Source organism: Pipistrellus kuhlii, unplaced genomic scaffold, assembly GCF_014108245.1.
Source record: "Pipistrellus kuhlii isolate mPipKuh1 unplaced genomic scaffold, mPipKuh1.p scaffold_m20_p_23, whole genome shotgun sequence".
NCBI classification, from domain to species: Eukaryota; Metazoa; Chordata; class Mammalia; order Chiroptera; family Vespertilionidae; genus Pipistrellus; species Pipistrellus kuhlii.
Window position 1 is genome coordinate 327,995 of NW_023425522.1, and position 18,094 is coordinate 346,088.

Below are 18,094 nucleotides of genomic sequence, written 5' to 3' on the forward strand. Positions count from 1 at the left end.
ACTTCATCAGGTGGTGAAGATATTAGCAGCACATTGCGCACATTGCTAACCTAAGAACCTGCCTTTGGATGACTGCCTGAGCCCACCCAAGTTGGCACTGGGCAGAGCTGGCTTCTGAATGCCTTCCCACAAAGTCTAATAGCGGCTGCTCTTAACCTCCCTTTGTGCTTTGGGAAAGAACGAGGCCTTGGGGATTGAGGTCGGAAGGAGTTTGCCTGGGATGGGCGCTGTGCTCCGCTACGCGTTCTGGGAGGAGGCGCTTGCATGGTTTGGACTTGCTGTGGAGTATAACCGATAACGGAACTGAGTGTCACATCTGTGGCTTCCCCACGGACGGAAGGGGCCACAGGCAGGTCAGGGTCTCCGGCTGGGCTGTTCTCACTTCTGTTCATGTTTCCCCCGATTATTAGTTCTGTCTGTCCTGCATGCCTTCCTGTTTGGGGAGTTTTGTTCCATTTGTGTTGTGTTTTGTTTTGTGCATGCGTCAAAAACAAAATTTATTTTGAATTCCATGAGGTATGTTTGGTTGGTTATCATATTTTAGTCCATGGGTTTCGCTCTCCCTCGTTCTGTCTTCTTACAGGTGGAGACTCGTTCCTCCTGCCATGAGGACGAGCTCCACTTCCGAAAGGAAAGTGCTCCGTGTCGCCTGCTGCCTCCTTCCTTCTCTCCTGTCCTAGAAGGAAGGGGCCTCCCCCGCAGCCTCATCCTGCTTTTCCAAGATTTATTGTCTAGAGTGTGTACCTTTCATTTTGTAAAACAAACAGATGCCATGCTCTGCTCCCCCTCCTCCCACCCGTCTCGTCTTCAGTCCTGTTTTGCTTACCCATGTGTGCCATTATTCAGCTGTGTTTGATTTACTTCTAGAAGCCATTTAGTTAGAGTTGTTTTGATGTTGTTATCTATGTTTTCTGTTTACCTGGCAGCAGCACTTATCAAAATAATTAAGATGATTTGTTGGATTTTTTTTAAATGAAAAAAATTGTGCAAAGGATAAAAGGCAAACCCACCAAGGAGCTTTTCTGTGACTGACCCTGGCCAGAGGTGTGACACTCAGAACTAGGAAGCCCGAGTGTTACTAACCAGTGTTTAATCGGTTTTTTTAAGACTGAAGTGGCCACCTCCCCATCTTGTGCCTGGCAGAGGCTCCACAGAGTTCATCAAGATCTGCAAAGGGAGCTGGAGGCCCAGTGCCAGCGCCAGGGGCTGACCACGCAGCAGACCCAGGCCCTGAAGCGCAGCCACGGGGAGCCCGAGGATGCAGCCCGGCTCCGTGAGGCCGAGATCCGCAGCCTTCAGGCGAGGCTCAGCACCGCTGCCGCCGAGCTCACCTTCAAGGAACAGGCACTGGCCCAGCTCAAGGGGGACCTGGAACTGGAGAAGGACAAGGCCCGTGAACACTTGGAGGAGTGGCAGCACAGCAAGGCCGTGCTGAGCGGTCAGCTCCAGGCCAGCGAGCAGAAGCTCAAGAGCGCAGAGGCCCTGCTGCTGGAGAAGATGCAGGAGCTGCGCGACCTGGAGACGCAGCAGGCACTGCAGAGAGACCGGCAGAAGGAGGTGCAGAGGCTACAGGAGCGCATCGCAGACCTCAGCCAGCAGCTCAGTGCTAGCGAGCAGGCCCAGCGGCTGATGGAGGAGAAGCTGCAGAGGAACTACGAGCTGCTGCTGGAGAGCTGTGAGAAGGAAAAGCAGGCGTTGCTGCAGAACCTGAAGGAGGTGGAGGACAAGGCCAGTGCCTACGAGGACCAGCTCCAGGACCACGAGCAGCAGGTGGAGGCCCTCCAGAGGGAGAAGCTCAGCGCCAGGTCTGAGGGCAGCCAGGCGGTGCGCCAGCTGGAGGAGCAGCTGCAGGCGAAGGAGGCTAGCCTCCAGACGCTGGCCCAGCACGTCCAGAGTCTCAGGGACGAGCGGGACCTGGTCCGGCAGCGGTTCCAGGAGCTGACGGAGCGCGTCGCCCTGTCTGATGGGGATGTTGCTGAGCTTCAGCAGAAGCTGCAGGGCAGGGAGGCCGACTACCAGAGCCTGGAGCATGCCTACCAGAGGGTGGCCGGCCAGCTCCAGGGCATGCACGCCCTGCTGAGACAGAGGGAGGAGGAGCTGAGGCATATCAAGGACATGCATGAGAAAGTTCTGGAAAAGAAAGATCAGGACCTCAATGAGGCTTTGGTTAAAATGGTTGCCTTGGGGAGCAGCTTAGAGGAAACAGAAATGAAGCTCCAGACAAAGGAAGAGATTTTAAGGAAATTTACCAAGGCGTCTTCAGAGGAAGTGGAGGAGCCGCAGAGCTCCCTGGGAGAAGCAGAGGATGGCTTTGCGCTCTCGGACCTGCAGCTCCAAGCCTCAGGCATATCCCCAGGCTGCCCACACGTGAGGCTCGAGGATGAGGACCCGGGGGCTGCCCTTAAGGAGAAACATGGGCACAGCAGCCCCAGGAGAGAAGGGAGCATAATGCCCCCGAAGTCAGAAGTGCCTGACAAGGAGGAGCACTCACGGAACACAGCAAAACCTGAGCAGTGCGTACCCAGCATTAAAAGGCAAAGAATCCGGTTCTCCACGATCCAATGCCAGAAATACACCCACCCTGATGGATCCGAGAAGACCTGGACCAGCAGCACGTCTTCCGACACCAGTCAGGACCAGTCACCCTCCGAGGAGAGCATGTCGTCAGAGGCCACCCTTAGCTCTGTCCCTGCAACCAGCGACTCTGACACCTACCTCTCCATAATACACTCCCTGGAGACCAAGCTCTACATCACAGAAGAGAAGCTCAAAGATGTGACGGTGAAGCTGGAGAGCCAGCAGGGCCAGAGCCAGGAGGCCCTGCTCACGCTGCACCACCAATGGGCTGGCACCGAGGCGAGGCTCCGCGAGCAGCTCCGTGCCAGCCTGCTCCAGGTGGGCGCGCTGGCCTCACAGCTGGAGCAGGAGAAACAGGCCAGGAAGAAGGTCATTGAAAATCACGTAGGGGAGCTTGGAAATTTCCAGGTAAAAAACACACAGGCCCTCGCTTGCTTAGAAAATTGCCGAGAACAGCTACAGTCTCTGCCAAGGTCTGGCCAGGAGGAAGCACTGGGGGCAGGAGCAGGCCCCCTGGCCAGCGTGGAGAGCGTGCTAGTAAGTGCCATCCAGGCTCTGCGTCACTGGCCAGCCCCTGCAGACAGCGGGGCCCAAACTCTGCTGGAGGAAGAGAGTTTCCTGGAGAGAGGGAAGGAGACTCCGCAGCCGGAGCTGACCGAGCAGGAGCAGTTGAAGCTGACCGAGCAGGAGCAGTTGAAGCTCCTTGCTGATCAAATAGCTCTGGAAGCCTCTCTGATAAACCACATAGCAGACTCTTTAAAAAACACAACGTCAGACATCTCCCACCTTCTCGACGAGGTTTCTCAGTCAGGAGAGTTGCCCCTGGAGTCTGGGAGTGCAGTCTGTCTGGGGGCCCCAGCAGACACCTGGGCTAAGAAGGTGCTGGTGGATGGTGAATTCTGGAGCCAGGTTGAGTCCCTGAGTAAGCACCTGGGAACAGTGGGGGGAGAGGCAGCCAGTGCATCAGGAGGTGGGCAGCAGAGCATCCCACCAGCCCTGGTCCCCACCCTGGCAGAAGCCACGTGGGTCAGGGCGGAGCTCAGCTTTGCTGTGCAGTCAGTGAGGGAGTCGTTCCACCGTCGGTTGCAGAGCATTCGGGAGACTCTCCGGGGGACCCAAGCAGCCCTGCGGCAGCATAAGCACGCGCTGGGAGAAATCCTAGGAGCCTACCGAACCCCTGACTTTGAGAGGGTGATGCAGCAGGTCGCAGAGGCCCTCCAGCTCCCAGGGGACACTGCAGAAGGTGTCCAGGCTCCCTGGGACTTGAGCCCATTGAGAGAAGAACTGAGTCATCAAGACACAGCTGGCTTCCAGGAGCCCTTCCACTTCTCCGACCAGAGCTCTGGGGCCTTCGTTGGGATTCAGGAAGAACTCGCCCTGCAGCTTAAAGATAAGGCCCGCCTCTTAGGAGAGATATCTGCCTCTTTAACTTCCCTTCCCCCTGTGGAGTCCATGAGAGATTGTCAGAAGCTTCTTCAGGTGTCCCAGAATCTCTCCTATAACACTTACTTGGGAGGCCTTGGTCAGTATTCTTCATTACTAGTTAAAGATGCAATTATTCAGGCTCAGGTATGTTATGCAGCCTGCAAAATTCGCCTGGAGTATGAGAAAGAGCTTCAGTGCTACAAGGAGTCCTGGCCGAGCAGGGGGGGCTCCTGCCAGGAGCACGAGCAAGCTATCGGAGCCCTGAGGGAGGAGTACAAGGAACTTCTCCGGAAGCAGAAGAGTGAGTACCTGGAAGTGATTTCCATCATTCAAAGGGAAAATGCTGAGCTCAAGGCCCAGGTCGCCCAGCTAGACCAGCAGCAGAGGTATCTGGAGGAAGTGGAGAGCAAGCACAATGAGAACATGTTTGCCCTGCAAGGGCGGTACGAGGAGGAGATCCGGTGTGTGGTGGAGCAGTTGAACAGAGCAGAGAATACACTGCAAGCTGAGCACAGCCGAGTCCTGAGCCAGCTGGATGCCTCAGTCAGAGACAGGCAGGACATGGAGAGGCACCATGTGGAGCAGATGCAGACCCTGGAGGACAAGTTCCAGCTCAAGGTCAAAGAGCTACAGACCATCCATGAGGAAGAGCTAAGGACCTTGCAGGAGCACTACTCCCAGAACCTGCAGTGCCTGCAGGAGACCCTCTGCCACTATCAGGGCCAGCCGCCGGAAGCCTTGCTGGCCAGGAGCCCCCACCAGCCCCCTTCCTCCACCTGGCCAGCTGGCCAGCCCAGGGATGCTCTGCAAGTAACCACTGGGGAGGCTGACTCCATGATGGGCCTGAGGGAGCGCATCCAGGAGCTGGAGGCTCAGATGGACATCATGCGGGAGGAGCTGGAGCACAAGGACCTGGAGGGTGACACGGCCACGCTGCGGGAGAAGTACCAGAAAGACTTTGAGAACCTTAAGGTTTCAAAGCATCATTTAATTTGCAAAGCGGTCGAGGGGCAGGCGTTCTCCTTATTGAGAGGCAGTGTCTGGGATTCTCGGGCTGGAGCTGGAAGACAGTTCTTGGCCCTGAGTTTCTGTATAAGCAGAACTTATTCAACATTTTGTTCCTTCCTCGATTCCTTGCCATGGCATAGCCTCAGAGCAGGGCCTTGGTTAGGGTCTAGCATCCTGTTCAGCATCCCCCACCAAGAAAGAGGACTAGCAGAACAGGATCGCTGGCGAGAGAAGGAGTGTAGTATCCCATTGCCTTCCCGCCCGCTTCTCATAGCCCCTCACCACCTGGCCTACTTCCCATCCCAACAGCCCACCTGTGGCTGGTGCAAACTACACTGAAGAAAAAAGCCTGGGGTAGACAAGCCAGAGGCACTCTTGCAAGGCTGTCTCTTAACTGTTGTAGGAGAGTTTGGGAAGCCTGGAAGATAGGAATATTGACAAGACAGTGCTTAGAGACACTCCCATCCCAACTCTGTAGGGAACTGGTGTTTAGTGGGCACCTAGGTAAGGACTCCAAGAGCACAGCTTTCAGCGCTGGTACTCCTCAGGAGCTTGGAGAAATAACATTTTCTTGTCACCATTTTCTTGTCACCATCTTCCACACTCCTAAACTGTTCCTCATTATGCAGAACACCCAGCAGGCCCCAGCACACAAAGGCAACAATTCCAGGCCCATCCATCCCCTTCATAACCAGAGGCACTTGTGTGCAAGCATGTGGCTGCCAGCACATCCCCTAAGCTTCTCGGCGTTATCCTCTTGGGCTGCTCGCCATCCGTTGGAGCTACACCCCATAAATACCCACTCGCCTCACAAGCCCTTGGTCTCGGCAGGCCCAGGATGAGGTGACTCTCCCTTCCATGCAGTGCAGAGCTGGGTCTGGGCTGCAAATGCTTTGCTGCTGCTGAGCAAGCTGCCAAGGCTGTGCTCCCAGCAGTGCACTCCTCCAGGTCTGGCAGGAAAACATAAGTTTGCTCTGTGTAGGCAGCACATTCTTACCTCCGTGACAGCACAGCACTCGCACAGGCAAGCCCGTGTGGTGGCCAGCAAGCACGCAGGCCGAGAGGCCACCTGCACTGTGCTTGTCCTGGGTCAGTCCGAACCCATCGTGAGTCACGGGAGAGCTTCCAGGGCTCTTTCCCGGAAGTGCTCTGTGGCAGTCGGTGCCTGCAATAGCAGTGCTCAGGTGGGGCTTTCAAAGTAGTTTGCACAAGCACTGCCTTCGCTACTCACAGGGCCCCACAACTTTTCACAGCACCCAGCAGGTCTCTGAGCAGGTGCCTGGGCGCGCGCACACAGCTTAGGCACACAGGAGCCAGAGTGTTCCTCCGCCACAGCGAGCTGCTTCCTGTCAGTTCCACCAGAGCCTCCTGCACGGTGAGGCTATTCCAGCTCCCATGGCAGTCAGCGGGGCATAGATAAGGCTTTGACCAAAGTGCTGGCATCATAGCACCCATTAAGAAGCCATCAGGAAGGATACCATTGCCTTGTGTTGACAAAATGGCCATAGATGGTGCTGGGACTCGGTATCCCCTTGCCGTGACATAGGTCCATGGTATTCTCATTGACAACCTTGAGACACACAGAAATTTCAACCAAATAGCACTCTCCTGGGGACCCAGATGCTAGGACTTTGTGCAGATTTTTGCCCAGGTTGGAGAGATTGGGATCTGGACTTGATGGCCACTCTACTATAACCACAAGCTGATGCCTTCCCTCATGATTCTGCATGGTAGTCATTGATCCAGGAGATTATTGGCCTAAAAATGAAAATTTGTTTATTGATTTTTTTTAACACATGCTTTCCAGAGGAGCAGCCAATCTTTAAAGACACCTCTGAGTTTCTATAGAAAGAATTTTGACCATTATTTAGCTATAATACTAGAGGCCCAGTGCACGAATTTGTGCACCAGTGGGGTCCCTCGGCCTGGCTTGTGGAATCGGGCTGCAACCTGTTCTCCGACATCCCCCGTGGGGTCCCAGGTTCGAGAGGGCACAGGCCAGGACAAGGGACCCCACCGGTGCACAACTGGGGCTTTGGAAGGACTGCAGGAGGGCTCCAGAGCATGTCGGGCCAGGCTCACTCCGTCCCCTTCAGCTGGACCCAAGCAGCAAACTGATTGACTGTTGACTGTCTGCCCCCTGGTGGTCAGTGCATGTCAGAGCAAGCAGTTGAGCAGCATTAGCATATCATTAGCATATTATACTTTGGTTGAACGGACAACTGGACAATTAGCATATTAGACTTTTACTATATAGTATTCTAAAGCACTCAAATCAAACTAATACTTACGAGCTTTACTAGCTATGTGTTAACTGAGAAGCCATATGTGAACCAAAGCACATGGGAGAGAAGATGATGGGCTCTGAGCATGCAAGGATCCGAGGGTTCCTCCAGCATCCTTTGGTGTGAGGTGGTGGAAGGAGACCACTGGCTGCCAGAAGGAGCTTCTAGGAAAAGTGATTCCCAGTTAATGGTGAACACAGTTAAAACCATATGCCCAGTGCAGCAAGTCTGCAGTGAAATCCAAACTCTGGCCATGAGTTTGGAAACACTGCGCTGAGGCCCTCAGGAAAGCCTCACGGTTGCTGCGGGGGGCCCAGAACCCGGGTGGGTTTGTTTGTTTTTCTTAAATGCATGTGCAAGAAGATCAACCAAATAGTATAGGATTGGGAGGGAGGAGCCTCCACTTGCATTTGGAATGGATTATAGCCACATTCCTCCACTTTTTAAAAATCACTGGGAGGCCTGATTTCTATTCAGAAACAGATTTTGCAAGGGATTTAGACAAAGTGTGGTTCTGTGCACAAAACAGCTACACAGACCTCCTTGCATCTGTGGTGCACACTCACCTGCCCTGTTAAGACCAACTGATAAGCCAGGCCTGGACTTCCCAGTGTGGCCTGTGGGATGGTTCAGTCCCTTCTTAGGGCATGCCTGTGTTCTTCCCCTGCGCTCCAGTGTGCCCATGCGATAAACCGCCCCAGCCTGTAACAGGTGCAGACAAGTTGGAGAGCAGTTTTTCTGGCATGTGTCCCAGTGAGGTTAGTGGAGTCACTAATTACTGCCCTCTGTACTCCTTCAGAGGAAACAGAAGGAGGATAGACTGGGAGGGAAGAGAGCGTGTAGCCTAATGTAACCCCTCGCGGACACTGCAGAGGTGTGACCAGGTGAGGGTGACTAGCTTGTCAGAGCTGGGCCAGCCCCATGGAGCCCTCCAGCTCACAAAGTCATGACTATGACTTATTTGTGAAATGCCCAGTTTGTGACTGACGCTGTGCCACTAACTGTATGAACTCAAACAAGACACAGCCAGCCTCTGCAAATTCATTCTCTTCTCTCCCTCTCGTCAGTCCAGCCTGGCAGTAATTCTATCAGGGTCCAGAATTGACTGTTTAGATTCCACTGCAGCTTCTTCCCACCCTCAATACCAGCTCATTCTCAGGATTTAGAACAATCATAGAAATAAGACAATTTATAGATGTAAACACCCTTTTCTAAGTGCTCTGATAGCATCAGTGAGAGTCTCCAGACAGCTGTCAGATGGCCCCACTGGCTCAGTGCTCGCCTTCAGAGAGCATATTCCTCTAGAAGAGAAAGCCTGAGAGCAGGCAGGCTGCTGGCTTATCAAACCGGGCCCCTGGCTTAGAGGTGGCGAAACAAACTGATCAAGCTCCTTTGCGTCCTGCAGGCCACATGCGAGCGAGGGTTTGCGGCAATGGAAGAAACGCACCAGAAGAAGATTGAAGATCTCCAGAGGCAGCACCAGCGAGAGCTGGAGAAGCTGCGAGAGGAAAAAGATCGCCTCCTGGCTGAGGAGACTGCAGCCACCATCTCAGGTGGGAGCCGGCATGGTGGCTGGCCTAGCCAGAGGCCAGGACGGGGAGACTCCCAGAGCTGGCGGTACAGCTCTCAGCTAGGACTGCTCTTTGTGCTGTCATTTGGTTAAGATTTAAGCTTCATTATCGAAGGATATTTTATTTTAATTTTCAGTTACAGTTTACATTCCATATTAGTTTGTGTTCGTTTCAGCTGTATAGTATAGTGCAGGCGTCCTCAAACTTTTTAAAGTGGGGGCCAGATCACGGTCCCTCAGAGAGCTGGAGGGCCGGACTATATGAACTACTAATTCCTACTGTAACACCTCGGCTGCGCTCACTGCCCAAAAAACCTGGCGGGCCGGATCAGACTCCTCTGCGGGTCGCATGTGGCCCGCGGGCCGTAGTTTGAAGACGCCTGGTAGTGGTTAGACAGTCACTTTACATAGAGTTCCCCCCCCAATACTTCCAGTCCCCACCTGGCACCACACAGTCGTTACAATATTATTGGCTACTCCCTATGCTGTACCTTACATCCCCGTGACTATTTTGTAACTACCAATTATTGGAATAGTACTTCTTAATCCCTCCACCTTTTTCACCCCGTCCCCAAACCCTCTCCCATCTGGCAACCATCAGTCTGTTCTCTATATTTATAAGCGTGTTTCTGTTTTGTTGTTCACTTATATTGCTCTTCAGATTCCACATATAAGTGAAATCATGGTATTTGTCTTTCTCTGATTGTCTTAGTTTACTTAGCATAATACCCTCTAAGTCCATTCATGCTATTGCAGATAGTAAGATTCCATTCTTTTTTATGACCAAGTTATGTTCCATATTGTGTGTGTGTGTGTGTGTGTGTGTGTGTGTGTGTGTGTACATATATACCACAGCTTTCAGCCAGGCATCTATTCGTGGGACTTGGGTTGCTTCCATATCTTAGCTAGTGTAAATAATGGTGCAGTGAGTATAGTCATGCATAAACTTTTGAATTAGTGCTTTGGGTTTCTTCAGATGCATACCCAGAATAAGAATCATTGGGTTATAAGGAAGTGCCATTTTTAAATTTTTGAGGACCCTCCATACTGTTTTCATAGTGCCTGCACCAGTCTACATTCCCACCAACAAGACACAAGGGTTCCCTTTTCTCCCCATGCTTGCCAACACTTGTTTGATTTACTGACGGTAGCCATGCTGACAAGTGTGAAGTGATATCTCATTGTGATTTTAATTTGCGTTTCTCTGTTGAATAGTAACTTTGAGCATATTTTCATATATCTATTGGCTATCTTTATGTCTCTTTGGAGAATTGTCTGCTCAGGTCCTCTGACCATTTATTAATTGGATTGTTTGGTTTGGGGTGTTGAGTAGTATGAGTTCTTTATAAAATTTTGGATGTTAACCCTTTATATCATTGGCAATATTCAATAGGTTGTCGTTGAATTTTGTTGATGATTTACTTTGCTGTGCCAAAACTTTAGTTTTATGTGGTCCCATTTGTTTATTTTTTGGTTTGTTTTTCTAGCCCAAGGAGATATATCAGAAAAAAATGATAAGAGGAGTATCTGATATTTTACTACCTGAAATATTACAGAATTGTAAAAATTTTGGATATTAACCCCTTATTAGATATGTCTTGGTAAATATCTTCTCCAATTCAGTAGATTGTCTTCATTTTTAAAAAAATATTTTATTTATTTATCTGCCAGGGCCAGCCTGACAGGTGAACTGGGCTGAGGTAGGGAGGTGGGAATTAAGAAAAGAAAGATGAGAAAACAGGATCTGGAGGGCTGCAAGCCATTGACAGACTGCAGCAGCTTTATTAACTGTGTAATGCCTTTTATACACAAACACTGAATGAGAGGTCAGTTAAGAGGAATGTACTCTTTGTTCCTCTTAATCTCTAAGGGAGAGATAAAGCAGGAAGGCAAATTCTCGTTACAGCAAATCTCAGTAAATAGTTACAGACTTTTGGTAAGCCATGAAAGGTTGCTCTCATTCTACTGATAATTGGAAATCATCCAAACTAGCCTGGGAACACGTGTGGGTTCTTATCAGTCCCTTCGTGTGCAAGGACTCTGTCAGCTTACACACGGTCTCCAACATTTATCTGTCTATCTATCCATCCTCACCTGAAAGTATGCTTATCGATTTGAGAGAGAGAGAGAGAGAGAGAGAGAGAGAGAGAGAGAGAGAGAGAGAGGGAGGGAGGGAGGGAGAGGGAGAGAGGGAGAGGGAGAGAGGGAGATGGGGGGGGGGGGACACAGACATCATTTGGCTGCCTTCCATACATACTCTGAAAAAAGATCAAACACACAGCCTTTTGGTATACAGATGATACTTCACACAGGCCAGGGCAGTATTTTTTTAATTAGTATTAAATGGTTATTGTTGGAAGTATTACGTTTCTCCCCCTTTTCCCCCATTGACCCCCTCTAGCCCGCCCTTGCCCCCACCCCAGTTTTTCACCACCCTATTTGTCTGTGTCCATGGGTTATGCATATATGCTTACAAGCTTTCGATTAATTATCTCCCATCCACCTCACTCCCCCACCTTCCCTCTGAGATTCTGCACTCTGTTCTATGCTTCCATGTCTCTGGATCTATTCTGATCAATTTATTTTGTTAATTAGATTCCACATATGAGTGAGATTGTGTGATACTTGTCTTTCTCTGACTGGCTTATTTCACTTAGCATGATAGCCTTCAGATCCCTCCATGCTGTCTCAAAGTGTAAGAGATCCTTCTTTTTCACTGCTGCATAATATTTCATGGTGTAAATGTACCACAGCTTTTTATCCACTCATCTGCTAATGGGCACGTGGGCCGTTTCCAGATCTTAGCCATTGTAAATTGTGCTGCTATGAACATAGGGGTGCATATAGTATTTCTGATTGGTGTTTTGGATCTCTTAGGATATGTTCCTAAAAGTGGAATCACTGGGTCAAATGAGAGTTCCACATTTAATTTTTTGAGGGCACTCCATACTGTTTTTCATAATGGCTGCAACAGTCTGCCTTCCCACCAGCAGTGCACTCATCCTCGCCAACACTTGTCATTTGTTGATGGTAACCATTCTGACAGGTGTGAGGTGATGCCTCATTGTCATTTTAGTTTGCAACTCTTTGATGAACAATTTTTCATAGGTCTCTTGGACATCTGTATGTCCACATTGGAGATTTTTTTAATTGGGTTGTTTGTCTTCCTTTTGTTAAGTTGTATGAGTTCCTTATATATTTTGATCTTTTTTCAGAGTGTGTATGGAAGGCAACCAAATGATGTTTCTCTCTCTCTCAAATCGATAAGCATACTCTCAGATGAGGATAGAAAGTGGGCTTTCTTGTTGTTTTGTTGATTGTTTCTTTTGCTGTGCAGAAGCTTTTTATTTTGATGTAGTCCCATTTGTTTATTTTCTCCTTAGTTTTCCTTTGCCTTAGGAAATGTATCCATAAACATTTTTTTTTATAAGAGATGTCTGAGATTTTGCTTCCTATGGTTTCTTCTAGGATATTTATGGTTCCACAGCTTAAATTTAAGTCTTTTACCCATTTTTAGTTTATTCTTGTATATGGTTTAAGTTGGTGGTCTAGTTTCATTTTTTTGTGTGTGTATCTGTCCAATTTTCCCAACACCATTTATTGAAGAATCTGTCTTGACACTATTGTATACTCTTGCCTCCTTTGTCAGATATTAATTGAGTGTAATGGCTTGGGTCGATTTCTGGGGTCTCTGTTTAGTTCCATTGATATGTATGCCTGTTCTTATGCTAGTACCATGCTGTTTTGATTATGGTGGCTTTGTAGTATAGCTTTATATCTGGTATTGTGATTCCTTCAACTTTGTTCTTCTTTCTCAAAATGCTGCAGCTATTCCAGGTCTCTGTTAGTTCCATATAAATTTTTGAAGTATTTGTTCTAAATCTGTAAAATATCCTGTTGATATTTTAATAGGGATTGCTTTGAATCTGTAGATTGCCTTGGGTAATGTGGACATATTATGTTGATTCTATGACTCATTGAACACGTTATATTCTTTCACTTGTTTTTTTTTGTGTGTGTGTGTTTTTTAAAATACATTTTATTGATTTTTTACAAAGAGAAAGGGAGAGAGATAGAGAGCTAGAAACATCGATGAGAGAGAAACATCGACCAGCTGCCTCTTGCACACCCCCTACCTGGGATGTGCCCGCAACCAAGGTACATGCCCTTGACCAGAATCGAACTCAGGACCTTTCAGTCCGCGGACCGACGCTCTACCACTGAGCCAAACCGGTTCCGGCTTCTTTCACTTGTTTATATCTTCTCTCTCTTTTTTCAATGTCCTTTAGTTTTCCCAGTACAAATCTTTTATCTCCTTGGTTAAGTTTATTAATAAGTATCTTAATTTTTTTTGTTGCCAAAGTATCGGGTCTAGTAATAATTAATGTCGTTTTAAAACATTCGTTTAAAATCTTGCTTGGCGTTGACTTGTATTGACATAACCTTCAAACACGTGGTATCTACAGAACGTGTGAAGTGCAATTAACAAGTTTTGCTTGAAAAAGTTTGTGTTTGGTTTGGTTTTTGTTGCAAAACTAGGGCTAAGAAGATGGCGGATGAAGAGCATATTCGGCACTGCATGCTTTACGAGTTCCAATTAGGAAGAAAAGCAAGTGAGACTGCAAAAAACATCTGTAGTGCTCTTGGTCAAGATGCAGTTAGCGCCAAAAAATGCCAGCGTTGGTTTGAGAAATTTCGCGAGGGAAATTTTTCGTTAGATGACAAGAGTGGTCGAGGCCGTGTGTCCAATTTTGATCAAGAAGCTCTTCAAGCTCTCTTGGTGCAAAATCCTCAAATTACCCAACAAGAGCTTGCGACAACTTTAAATTGTTCACAAAAAACAATTTCCAATCAATTGCGTGCACTTGGAAAAGTCCAAAAGTTTGGAAAATGGGTTCCTCATGAGTTGACCGACAACAACCGTAATCAAAGAGTCACAATTTGCAGTTCGCTCCTCTCTCGTCAAAACCGTTTGCCGTTTTTAGAGCAAATTGTTACCGGAGATGAAGAATGGGTGCTGTATGTTAATTTGAAAAGGCGGCCTCAATGGTTGGACAAAAATGAGGCTCCGCAGCCCACGCCAAAACCTGACTTGCATGCGAAAAAAGTGATGTTGTGTGTTTGGTGGAATTTTAAAGGAATTCTTCATTATGAACTTTTACCATCTAACCAAACCATTACAAGTGCAGTGTATAGTGCCCAATTGGAAAGGTTAGCCCAAGCTTTAAGAGAAAAAGAACCTGCGCTGATTAATTGGAAGGGCGTAATTCTTCACCACGATAACGCATGTCCGCATACTGCAAGAATCACTGCTGAAAAACTGCGCCAGTTGGAATGGGAAGTTCTCCCTCAACCTGCATATTCTCCTGATATTGCCCCTTCCGATTACCATTTGTTTCGTTCTTTGCAAAACTTTCTTCTTGGAAAAAAATTTAATAATGAAGAATGCCTCAAAAATGCATTGACCGAATTTTTTGCATCAAAATCACAAGAATTTTACAACAGAGGGATGAAAATGCTTCCTGAGCGTTGGGCGCAAGTAGTAGAAAACAACGGCAACTATATTGTTGATTAAATTTTGTTGTATTGTTTAAATAAATTAGCTGTGGGTACTGCCATATCTGTCTCTTGGCCACCAGCTCAGTGCTGACGCCTGTGTCCTTTCCTACAGCCATCGAAGCCATGAAGAATGCCCACCGGGAGGAGATGGAGCGTGAATTGGAGAAGAGCCAGCGGTCCCAGATCAGCAGCATCAACTCGGACATCGAGGCCCTGCGGCGGCAGTATCTGTGAGTCGGCTTTCCACCCTCAGGAGGGCGGGGATAGCCCCTCAGGTGGGAACCGGTGCCTTTCCTGTGTGTCCGTGGGAGCCACAGATACAGGGCCTGAGGTGGCATTGGTGGAGGCCCTGGCACTAAAGGCAGCTCAGAGCCTGTTCTCCAGAGGCGCTGGGCTAAGTGCCAGTGAGGGTCAGTAAGCCACTAACTCTTGTGGCCCCTGTGGGTGTCCTGTCACTAAAAAAACAAGCACATAGAAACTAATTACCAAAATCTAAAGAATAGGTTAGCAGAAGAAATTTTATCACTATTAGCCACTTTTCAAGACTGACCTCAGACCGTCCCCAGAATGTATTCTCTCCATCAGCGGCTGCAGCCTGAGTAGGAGTCTGGTCTGGGGCCTCACGCTTCATGCTGTGCATGGCGGAGGCGGCACACTCCCTGCACTTCCCAGAAGCGTGTGTGCCGGGCCCTTTGCCTGAGCATGAGGCCGGAGGGCATGCGTGTGGCAGCGGAACTGCTCGGTTTTCCCGTGGAGCTGACGCCACCTGGAGCCTTGAATCAGTTGCTTCGAGAGCCCTGCAGAGCATGCCGTGGCCAGGATGTTTGTGATGTAAAAGAACCAGGGTCCCTGCTCTTCCAGGCTCCCGCTCAGGGCAGTCCGCGCCCAGGGCAGTCAGGGCGGGCTGAGGGGTAGTGGACTGTGGACTGTGGTCATATCCTCTGGGCCAGAGAGGGGACAGGTCTGCCAGGCTGGGCGGCTGGCCCTGAGGCTCCCCTTGTGCCACCAGTGGGAGATGGGGCCCCTTCTGAGGAGTCCCCGGGGACAGGAACCACACTGCAAGGCTCTGGCTTTTATGGGTCAGTAGACCTGGTCCTGGGTTCTGAGGCACAGTTAGTGCTGAAAACAGACAAACCTCCTTCTCAGAAGTGGACATGAGTGAGGAGCTTTCTCCTGCCTTCACGAGAGAAGTGCTGTCTGCGGCTGTTGGGTTATTTGAAGGAGGACCAGAAAAGGACGCAGAATAGATTTCTGTGAACCTGAACTACTGGGGAAGTTTTCTCTCCTTGGCTGGGGACAGACTTTCTGAGACAACAAAAATACGCAGGGCCTGTTCTATGTCGCTCAGCAGTTTTTCTGCTGCGTCACGGTGGGGCGGGCCCTGTGGGGCTGGGCCTGGGAGGGCAGAGGAGTGAGGGTGCCTCTCCGCAGGGAGGAGCTGCAGTCAGTGCAGCGGGAGCTGGAGGTGCTGTCGGAGCAGTACTCACAGAAGTGCCTGGAGAACGCCCACCTGGCCCAGGCGCTGGAGGCCGAGCGGCAGGCCCTGCGGCAGTGCCAGCGCGAGAACCAGGAGCTCAATGCCCATAACCAGGTGAGCCCGCAGCCAAGGGAGCCCAGGTTCAAGCTGGGAGCCAGGCCTCTCCAGCGGGTGGGGGGACGCTCCCTGCCGGAGCGGGGCTATGCCATCTGCTGCAGGAACTCTGCTCACAGGATACTGGTGGGGGCTGCTGGTCGCCTCTTGTGTCTCACGTTCTGCTCTTGAGCGTCTTTCAATTTCTGCTTTGTAGTCGCTGGGCAGGGCCTGGCAGGTTATCACACCTTGTCCGGGTCTCCCGTTCCCAAGGCTCAGACTTGTGTTTAAATGTCTCCCAGTCGAGACCATACACTGCTCACATTTATTTTTGTCAGAGTATGTATTCTCAAAATGTGCCTGCTTCTCAGAAAATTGGTGTGCATTTAAAATCCTGGCCAGTGGACAGGCTTAAGGTAGGTTAAGTGTGACAAAAGCTCTTTGAGGACCAAATTGGGGTTCTGTCCTCCTGACCCACCACTCACCTCCCCAGGCACGGAGCAGCCATGTGTTGGCCTGGCTCAGGCTCAGGCCTCCACAGGCCGGGCCACCCGTAGAGGGCCCTCCAGCTGGGCTGGTTTCACTCAGTCAGAAAACGAGCAGGGGGGCCTGATCTTGTAGAAACACATGGGCCAGCCAGGAAGCAGAGTGCACTGCCAACAGTGATAAAAAGGCGTTCAGGGGCGTGAAGCCCCGCCTGCACCGCTCTGGGAGACACTCACGGAGCCCACACTCACAGCTGTTACCGGCCGGGAGCTGCACGTGTTAGCTCTGACATGCGGTCGGCGTGCAGGCACTGCTCCTGCTGCCGAGGGTTGTGAGGGAAGAGCCTCTCTGGTTGTGCAGTGTGACTGCAGCCCCCAGGACCTCTGCTGAGCGCCTTTGTTTTGTTGTCGCTGTCCCCCAGGAGCTGAACAACCGCCTGGCTGCGGAGATCGCCCGGCTACGGACACTGCTGACGGGGGACGCTGGTGGGGAGGCTGCTGGCTCACCTCTCACGCAGGGCAAGGATGCCTATGAGTTAGAGGTACTGCTCTGTACGCAGAAGCCCCAAGAGGGGGGACCAAGGAGTGGCCCATAGCTTTGCTCAGAGTCCTGGAGGCCGCAGGAGGGACAGATGCGGAAAGGCCCCAATCCCAGGACAGCAGGAGGAAACTGAGCTTCCAGGCAGCATGGGACCCAGAGGAGAAGAGGAGACCCTGGAGAGACCGGGAGGTTACAGGCCTCCCTCCTCCCTCTGTTTCTGCCACACCTCAAGCAGCGACCACCTGAAATGAGACTTTTAATAACTATGTGAACACTGGCGGCTTGATTTTCAGGTCAGCCAGGTTCATCTTAAGCTGGAATGATTGGTTTCATGTATGAGACATCCTTTTATGAAAGCACTTAGATTTCTTCCCATTCAATTAAAATTTCATCATGAAAATATCTCCCACCCAATGATGTGGAAGAGGCAGAGTGCAGTGCGTTCAACAAGTCCCAGCGTGGCCCTTCCCGACCCCTCCCAGGCTTGGTCCCAGGAGACGCGAGGCCCTGGCTGAGGAGGAGGCCACGGGTTAGGGAGTCGCAGCAGTTCTTTTCTTCCTTTTATTTCTGTATGTTTCAGTGTTTAAGTCTTCTGTGCTGGCATTTTCAATTGCAAATTGGTGAGAATGAGAAGAAAATTGTCTACTCTTCAGTGTGTGGAGGGGAGACTATGGAAGTCCTCTTGCTCCTGAATGTCAGTCCCTAATTGCCCTCTCATTCTAGGTCCTACTGCGAGTCAAGGAGTCAGAAATACAGTACCTAAAACAGGAGATCAGCTCCCTCAAGGATGAGCTGCAGACAGCACTGCGGGTACGGGCACCCCACCGAAGGGCTGGATCTGCACAATGGCTGGAGGCGAGGGTGGGGGAGGTGTAGGGATGAGGGTCTCACAGAGGTCCCTGTGCTCAGCAAGTATCTTAGGCTGTTCTAGAATAGATTTTCTTTTCGTGAGGAATGTGGTTTGATATTCGAGTTCTCTTAAAAACCAGCCTTCACACAAGCGCTGTTAAAATGAGGAGCCCACCTGGTCTTGCTGTGTCCTTGTTCTCCCTGCCTTCTTAGTGCTTTATGGGA

The 18,094-nt window shown here is 50.2% G+C and overlaps 1 protein-coding gene across 15 annotated transcripts in view; it reads left to right on the forward strand.

Moving 5' to 3' along the window:
* Positions 1 to 18,094, forward strand: part of LOC118727023 (myosin phosphatase Rho interacting protein) — a 157,804-nt gene that overhangs the window by 126,120 nt on the left and 13,590 nt on the right. For 11 of the 15 annotated variants that reach the window (XM_036452460.2, XM_036452459.2, XM_045586434.1 and 8 more), the window contains 6 exons: positions 1,108 to 4,974; positions 8,701 to 8,848; positions 14,537 to 14,654; positions 15,856 to 16,015; positions 16,902 to 17,021; positions 17,744 to 17,830. In XM_036452460.2, coding sequence (XP_036308353.1) covers positions 1,108 to 4,974; positions 8,701 to 8,848; positions 14,537 to 14,654; positions 15,856 to 16,015; positions 16,902 to 17,021; positions 17,744 to 17,830 — 4,500 coding nt within the window. Of the gene's footprint in view, positions 1 to 1,107; positions 4,975 to 8,700; positions 8,849 to 14,536; positions 14,655 to 15,855; positions 16,016 to 16,901; positions 17,022 to 17,743; positions 17,831 to 18,094 lie in introns of those variants that run through there. The other 4 variants (XM_036452475.2, XM_036452474.2, XM_045586433.1 and 1 more) reach the window with 3 other exon arrangements.